The sequence below is a fragment of the Salvelinus sp. IW2-2015 genome, linkage group LG17, assembly GCF_002910315.2.
Source record: "Salvelinus sp. IW2-2015 linkage group LG17, ASM291031v2, whole genome shotgun sequence".
Lineage (NCBI taxonomy): Eukaryota > Metazoa > Chordata > Actinopteri > Salmoniformes > Salmonidae > Salvelinus > Salvelinus sp. IW2-2015.
Window position 1 is genome coordinate 10148241 of NC_036857.1, and position 8431 is coordinate 10156671.

Here is an 8431-nt window from a genome sequence, read left to right on the forward strand (position 1 = left end):
CATCGCTGAGGCCATGGGCCGCCTGCTGCCCCACCTGGAGAGGGGCGTCCTGGTGTGGGTTGCTCCAGACGGGGTGTTTATCAAGAGGTTCTGCCAGGGCAGGGTGTACTGGAGTGGCCCTCTGGCCCAACACACAGACAGGCCCAACAAACTGGACAGGGAGAGGACCTGTAAGCTGCTGGACACACCTATATTTCTGAAGGGTAGGGGCCTCACTAAAGCAACTTTTGTGTAGCAAACAGATGTGACATGGTGAGATGGTGACCCTAGCTCCCTACCTATCCCTCTCTTTATCTCTCTCTCCATCCCTACCCTTCTATCCCTCCATCCCTCTCCTTATCTCTCTCCATCCCTCCTCTTCTGTACCTTCATTCTCTCCTTCTCTCTCTCATCTATCCCCTTCTATCCCGTCCCTCCATTCCTCTCCCTTCTCTCTCTCTCTCTCTCTCTCTCTCTCTCTCTCTTCTCTCTCTCTCTCTCTCTCTCTCTCTCTCTCTCTCTCTCTCTCTCTCTCTCTCTCTCTCTCTCTATCTCTCTACATCTCTCTCTCCCTTCCCTCTCCTTATCTCTCCCTCCATCCCTCCCCCTCTGTTCCTCCATTCCTCCCCTTCTTTCTCTCCATCGCTCCCTCTCTCTCTCCATCCTCCCCTTCTCTCTCTCCATCCCTCCACTTCTCTCTCCATCCTTCCCCTTCTCTCCATTCCTCTCCTTATCTCTCTCTCCATCCCTCCCCTTCTCTCTCTCCATCCCCTTCTCTCTCTCCATTCCTCTCCCTTATCTTTCTCCATCCCTCCCCTTTTCTCTCTCCATCCCTTCCCTTCTCTCTCTCTCATCCCCTTCTCTCTCTCCATTCCTCTCCTTATCTTTTTCTCATCCCTCTCCTTATCTCTCTCTCCATCCCCTTCTCTCTCTCCATTCCTCTCCTTATCTCTCTCCATCCCTCCCCTTCTCTTTCTCCATCCCTTCCCTTATTTCTCTCTCCATCCCCTTCTCTCTCTCTCCATCCCTTCCCTTATCTCTCCACAGAGCTCCAGGACTATATCCAGGGGGCGGGACCCAAACCTCGCTATGAGATTGACCTCTGCTTTGGGGAGGAGTTTCCTGACGCCAGCCAACTGAAAACCAGGAAACTGATCATTGCACAGGTGGCTAATGGGATGGGGTCAGGAGTCACTGTGGATTAGGGAATTCCTGTGCTACATACAGCAACTGCACCTTTGCTGAATCTTATATTGTTATATCGTAATCCAGGTCTTTCCCTGCCAGTCGAGCAGTAAATCGCAGGTATTCCAGTTACCAGCAGAGGTCCTCGTAGTCATAGTCAGTGACAATGTATTCCTGTCTGTGTGTCTTCTTGTGCAGGTGGTGCCCCTGTTTGCTGTCAACCTACTGCATAGGTGTCTGAGGATGGGGACAGAGGGGAGACCACGCCTTCACACACACAACACCATGGGGGAAGAGGGAGAGGGTCAGCCACACCCCCTGCCCCAGCGGTAAGGAGCCCAGGACACCCCTCTGAGTAACCCCTGGGGAACATCACCAGTCCCCCCTGGTGGCCCCTCCTGTCCCAGCTTAGCCAGCCAGGATGAGGGGTGAGTGGAGACTCAAGACACGGTCAGTGTAGGCTTAGTGTATGCCCTGTGGAAAGCAACATATACCTCAACCTTAAGAGCGCAGAGAACAATATGATACGACACAGATAGGAGCAAGTATGCTTGGAACAGATATTTCTCACATAGTTTTCTTAAAGCGATAATCTGCAGTTGCTACATCCATTAAAAAAAGTAGAAAAAAGTAGGATATGTACCCAATGATTTTTGAAGAATATAACTTATAAATGTCTCATGAGGTTAGTTCAACAAAATATAAGCTTGTTTTACTCCAATGTTTGTAAATAAAGTAAATGTAAACAAGCACTGAATAGCCTCAAAACATGGTTAAACCTATAATTTTGATATCATGGATGGTCAGTCCTCGCATCAATAGCGCTGTCTATGAATTTGAGATTGGTTACATTCCTCCAGCCCTGTAATCTACAGAGAAAGTCATCATTTTGCCAGTATATGTTTGACATCTTTTGTTATTATGTTTTTTCAATGCGTTGTTTAAGCTTTTCTTTTACAGTATCTTGTACAATGTGAAAAACTTCCATTTACCTCATAATCAACTTGTGATTGAAATGTACAGTGTGTTTGGAAAGTATTCAGACCCCTTTACTTTTTTGACATTATGTTACGTTACAGCGTTATTCAAAAATGTATAACATAATTTTTATCCCTCATCAATCTACACACAATACCCCATAATGACAGAAACACCTTATTTACATAAGTATTCAGACCCTTTGCTATGAGACTTGAAATTGAGCTCAGGTGCATCCTGTTTCCATTGATCATCCTTGAGATTTTTCTACAACTTTATTGTAGAACTGTAGTCCAACTGTGGTAAATTCAATTGATTGGACATGATTTGTGAAGGCACACAACTGTCTATATACGATCTCACAGTTGACAGTGCATGCCAGAGCAAAAACCAAGCCATGAGGTCAAAGGATCGTGTCGAGGCACAGATCTGGGGAAGAGTACCAAAAAAGTTCTGCAGCATTGAAGGTCCCCAAGAACAAAGTGGCCTCCATCATTATTAAATGGAAGAAGTTTGGAACCACCAAGACTCTTCATAGAGCTGGCTGAGCTGGCCAAATTGAGCAATTGGGGGAGAACCCGATGGTCACTCTGACAGAGCTCCAGAGGTCCTCTGTGGAGATGTGAGAACCTTCCTGAAGTACAACCATCTCTGCCGCACTGCACCAATCAGGCCCGACGGTACAGTGGCCCGACGGAAGCCACTCCTCAGTAAAAGGCACAGGACAGCCCGCTTGGAGTTTGCCAAAGGCACCTAAAGCACTCTCAGACCATGAGATTCAAGATTCTCTAGTCTGATGAAACCAAGATTGAACTCTTTGGCCTGAATTCCAAGCGTCATGTCTGGTGGAAACCTGGCACCACCCCTACGGTGAAGCATGGTGGTGGCAGCATCATGCTGTGGAGAGGTTTTTCAGCGCAGGGCCTGGGAGACTAGTCAGGATGAGGGAAAGATGAACGGAGCAAAGTACAGAGAGATCCCTTGATGAAAACCTGCTCCAGAGCACTCAGGACCTCAGACTGGGGGCGAAGGTTCACCTTCCAACAGGATAACGACCCTAAGCACACAGCCAAGACAATGCAGGAGTGGCTTTAGGACAAGTCTCTGAATGTCCTRGAGTGGCCCAGCCAGAGCCCGGACTTGAACCCGATCGAATATCTCTGGAGAGACCTGAAAATAGCTGTGAAGTACTGCGTGAAGGGTCTGAATACTTATGTAAATGTGATATTTCAGTTTTTATTGTATATAAATATGCCAAAACTTCAAAAAAACAGTTTTTGATTTCTCATTATGGGATATTGTGTGTAGATTGATGAGAAAAAAAATATTTAATACATTGTATAATAAGGCTGTAACTTAACAAAATGTGGAAAAAGTCAAGGGGTCTAAATACTTTCCGAATGCACTGTATGTCAGCCAGTCTAGTAAACATATAAATGGTTTCATGTCCATAATGTGATGTTTGAACCTGTCACAGATGTATAGACCTGATTATAGATCAAATTAATCATTAAAAATTATTTTAAATGATTTAAATAATAAACTTTTCTCTTGTCGTGTTAGAAATAAAGTGTTGGCTATGACATCAATTATTAGTAGTATTAGTGCACACCAGGGGTTGGAACCAGTTCAGGGAACAGAACTGAAACCTGGAAAAGAATCATGAACGAAAGTGATCTATAATGGTTCTGTTCAGAAAAAAGAATGGTTCTGTTCAGAACGAAACAATTGGAAAATGATTTTGGTTTCAACCCCCTGCTTGACTGCTCCCATAGTTTAATGGCAATGTTTTGATTACTGTGGGTCTACAGGAAAGATGGAATTATAATGATATACCATAATATGGGAGTATTGGATATTCTCTCTTTCCAATGACATGAAGCAAATCAACATCTTATATGGGAAGAAATTCACCTCATTCAGTATAAATCTATAAAGCTTTTTTATTATTATTATTTCTAGCAAACATTATATAACAGACACACAATTTAAAAAATATATTTTTTTTATAGCTATAACATTTAAAAAGAAAAACAACAACAAATGAACAAAAAAAGTTCAAAACTAAAGTGAAAGAGTGTGCTGAAAAAGATACCCGTATCTGAGCTTTAAAATACTTTCAATCATTTTTCCCTGCGCTCGAACACATACAGTACATGGAGAAAAGAAAGGGGAACAGAAAGGGTACAGAGTACAGTAAAATAAATAAATATGTTTTATGTTCACATATACCAAGTAGGTGCAGTGAAATGTGTTTTACAGGGTCAGCCATAGTAGTACAGCGCCCCTGGAGAGAATTAGGGTTAAGGGCACACTGACAGATTTTTCACCTTAACGGCTCGGGTATTCGAACCAGCGACTTTCAAACCTTTCAGGTCCTCAACGCTCTAACTGCTAGGCTACCTGCCGCACTACAGTACAGAGGGGTCAAATGTCTGTTCACAAAGCATCGTGTTCCAACCTCTTATTAGCACCGTTACTCTCCCTCTATCTAGACTTTTTTTTCTAGTTTTACAAAAATAAATAAAAGGAAAAACACTCAGTTTCGAGGCGAGGTAACACAGACCCATCTGTGTGGGAGAGGACTGTCTGTTACGAAGTTTTCATTAGTGTTTTTCCCTTTGCTGAAACATTGTTAAGAACAAGGGCAATGCTTTGGCGAACAAGCGATTGACATGACCCCCGATAAGAGTTGCTGATACTTTCATTCACCTTGCCTGCCCAGATCTACCGACCGACCGGCTGACAGACTTCAGCTCAGAAGAAGCAGAAGATTTAAAACTGAGAACACATTGCGAAAGTGACAATCAGAGAGGTTGCATTAAATCGGTTTAGCATAGAACATCTGTAATGTAATATATAGTCATTTCTTTGGGCTCTGTACTCCAGAACTTTGGATGTGAAATGATACAATGACAATGAGGTAAGTGCAGACTGCCAGCTTTAATCTGAGGGTATTTTCATCCATATCAGGTGAACCGTATAGAAATGACAGCACTTTTTGTACACAGTCCCACCATTTTAGGGGACCAAAAGTATTGGGACAAATTCACTTATATGTGTATTAAAGTAGTCAAAAGTTATTATTTGGTCCCATATTCCTAACAAGCAATGAGTACATCAAGCTTGTGACTTAAAAAATAAATACAAATAAAATGCTAACCWCCTCTGTTATTGTAATAGTGAGAGGTTAGCATGTCTTGGTGGTATGATATTTGTGCGTCACTCATCATTATTCACGATTCATACAGGACTATCTGTAATCATGTTAGCATCCACATTAATGTAGAAGTGTTCAGAAACATTCTATTCTTAATTACTCCAAAATGACACAATCAATGATTTACCATTCATTTCTACTGGGCACAAACAGCAAATGGAGCCAACAAGTTTGTAGAGTCACAAGCTTGATGCGTGCAAGGAATATGGGACCAAATACTAAACTTTTGACAACATTAATGCATGTAAGTGAATATATACTTTTGGTCCCCTAAAATGGGGGGACTATGTACAAAAAGCGTTGTAATTTCTAAACGGTTCACCTGGTATGGATTAAAATGCTCTCAAATTAAAGCAGCAGTCTGCACTTTAACGTCATAGTCATTGTATCATTTCACATACAAAGTGCTGAAGTACAGAGCCAAAACAACAACAAAATTGTCGCTTTCCCAATAATTACAGAGGGCACTGTATATACAGTATCTGTGATAGACTTCTTTAATACAGTTTACTTTCACACTGATTGAAAATCGATACCCTGCAGAAAACACTGTCAGTATGTAAGGGTGTGGGACAACCATTATGAAAACAGAGTGAACACAAACAAGTGCTTGATTCTCACTAAACATCTCATAATGTCAATGTGCAGCTCAGACCGCTGCCCCTCAGACCGCTGCKCCTCAGACCMSTGCKSCTCAGACCGCTGCCCCTCAGACCGCTGCCCCTCAGACCGCTGCCCCTCAGACCGCTGCCCCTCAGACCGCTGCCCCTCAGACCGCTGCCCCTCAGACCGCTGCCCCTCAGACCGCTGCCCCTCAGACCGCTGCCCCTCAGACCGCTGCCCCTCTGCCCCTCAGACTGCTGCCCCTGTCTGAGGTGTGTTAAGCAGAGATTGGGAGATGGGAAAAGAGGGATGAAGAAAGAGGGGTATGGGCTCATGCTTTGGGCAGCAGTGTGGACACCCTTAAAGTTGCCTGTTCTTTGTCCTTCCCTGCAACCCTGCCTCGCGCTCTACTGCCACTTCCTCTGCTTGGAGCCGTGAGGTAAATCGGTGGTCTTGTCAATCCCAGTAGTTTCGGTGGGAGGGAGGAGGTCGGGGGCTGACCATCGCCTCTTGCGTGGGTGTGGCTGCTCCTGGGTGGGTGGGTCTGCAGGGGGAGGAGGGAGAGGAGGAGGGACGAGAGCAGGGGAGGGATGAGGAAGAGGAGGAGGAGGGAGAGGAGGGGGCATATCCTCCCTGTGTGTGCTGGTCCTGGCCCGGGTGTGTGTCCTGTGGCCCCGGGGGGCTGTGCGTGTGTGTAAGGGGGTGAGGGCCAAGCAGATGTCTCCCTCGCTGAGCTGGCGGCAGGACAGGCCGTAGAGCTGGGCGGTTCTCTGGGGACAGCAGGAAGACCAGCCGCGGTCACGCACGAAGAACGGGTACTCCACCAGAACCGTCAGTAACTCCTACATGCACAGAACAACAACAACATATTCACAACTGTGCTGGCATCTACATAGTTTTTACTAGGGATAGGAATTTCAATTAATGATTTCAACTATTGTTGTTGAAAGGAAATTTGTCATATGTTTACATTACGTGAATAGAGCAGATTAGAAACGTTCGCTTTACTAGTGAATGACCAGTGCCTTTTATAAATAAATATAATTTATTGTCTAGCAGTGACTCAGATAGAAATATAGAGGATCGATGAGCCCCTGACCTGAGTGTTGCTGTCTGTGAGAAGGACCTGCAGGTGGTTGAAGCCGTGTGTGTTGCTGGGGGCGATAAGCAGCACGGTGCAGGTGCTCAGGTGGAACTCTGGGGAGGTGTCAGCACTCCTCAGGAAGTCCTCCGTCCTCAGCTCTTCCACACGCTTCAAACCACCCCCCACCAGCTCAATCAGAGAACCCTTGGCAAAGTGAGGTAGGAGCGCTGGGGGGATGTGGTGGGGGGCAGAGGGGGAGGCAGTCATGTGGGGAAGGAAGGGGGAGGCAAGGGGACGCGAGTACTGCTGCCCAGGAGAGAGCTCTCTGCTGTATTTATCCCTGTCTCTTTTATTGTCTATCTCTCTGATGTCTCTGTCTCCTTCATGCTCTCTTTCTCGCTCTTGTTCTTGTTGTCTGTCTCGTTCTCTGTCTTTCTCTGTGCTGTGGCTGTTGGGCTGCCTCTGGGTTGAGTGCTGTGAGTTCCTCATGGTGTGCAGGCCATACAGAGAGCTGCCTGAGGGGATGTACAGCGGGTAGCGCTGAGCCTGGGCCTGGGTACTGAGCTGGCTGGGCTGCAGGGTGGAGTAAACAGAAGCCAGGGAGTAGTAGACATGAGCCTCCGCCACAGAGCCCCCCAGGGGATCCAGCAGCTCCCCTCTCCCTGCCCGGGTCTCTGCCCCATGGGGCTGGGGACTGGTGGGGATCAGGGTGGAGGTCCCAGCCTTTGGCGTCCCATGGGGATCCCTGTCCTGCAGAGAGGAATGTGAGTCAGGGCCCTCCAGAGGTGGCGCTTGGAAATCTCGGAAACCTGCAAACTGCTCGAAATGCCCTGTGGGAACCTCCTGGTGTCTCCGTCTCCCGTTGGCATGGGAACCGTGGGGGCTGCCGCCCAACCTGGCACTGCCGCTGGGTTCGTTCCTGTACTCTCCTGAGAGGGGTGCCACCCTAGAGGCAGAGGCAGTCCTGCTGCCTGACCCATCCAGCCCGTTGGGCCTCTTGCCCAAGTACCTGTGTCTGCCCTCAGTCAGGGAGCGGTCACGGGGGTAGAGGGAGGGCTGGCTGAACAGGTGAGAGGGGGAGAAAAGAGAGGAGCTGTTGTCCCTTCGGCCTGTGTTGAAATAGGACCACATGTCTCTTGAGTCAGTGGGGAAGGGGCTCTTAAAGGAGGAAGAGGATGAGGAGGGGGAGGGTGGCAGGATTTCACCTTGGAGCCACCTGGAGTGATGGGGGAAGGGGGTGGGGAGAAGATCATCCCTCTCCCCTACCTGGTCTTTGAGGAAGAGAAAAGGGACGGAGGAGGGGTAGGCCAGGTGCCATGGCAAGCGTGCCTTGTGTGCGAGTCAGGGCTGTGTGTGCCTCCATCGTGGTGTAAGTAAGTGTG

At 47.1% G+C, this 8431-nt stretch overlaps 2 protein-coding genes across 2 annotated transcripts in view; one reads left to right on the top strand and one right to left on the bottom strand.

Moving 5' to 3' along the window:
• Positions 1-1677, top strand: part of irf10 (interferon regulatory factor 10) — a 3442-nt gene extending 1765 nt beyond the window's left edge. The window contains exons 6-8 of the mRNA XM_024005205.2: positions 1-203; positions 1027-1145; positions 1363-1677. The exon at positions 1-203 is cut by the window's left edge and continues 184 nt beyond it. Of these exons, the coding sequence (XP_023860973.1) occupies positions 1-203; positions 1027-1145; positions 1363-1497 (457 nt within the window). The 3' untranslated portion in view covers positions 1498-1677. The remainder of the gene's footprint in view (positions 204-1026; positions 1146-1362) is intronic.
• A 2409-nt stretch (positions 1678-4086) lies between these two features.
• The window catches only part of LOC111977063 (hormone receptor 4-like), a 14030-nt gene continuing 9685 nt past the window's right edge, over positions 4087-8431 (bottom strand). Inside the window, exons 2-3 of the mRNA XM_024006336.2 lie at positions 7065-8378; positions 4087-6807 (exon numbers count right to left, since the gene is read on the bottom strand). Of these exons, the coding sequence (XP_023862104.2) occupies positions 6373-6807; positions 7065-8378 (1749 nt within the window). The 3' untranslated portion in view covers positions 4087-6372. The remainder of the gene's footprint in view (positions 6808-7064; positions 8379-8431) is intronic.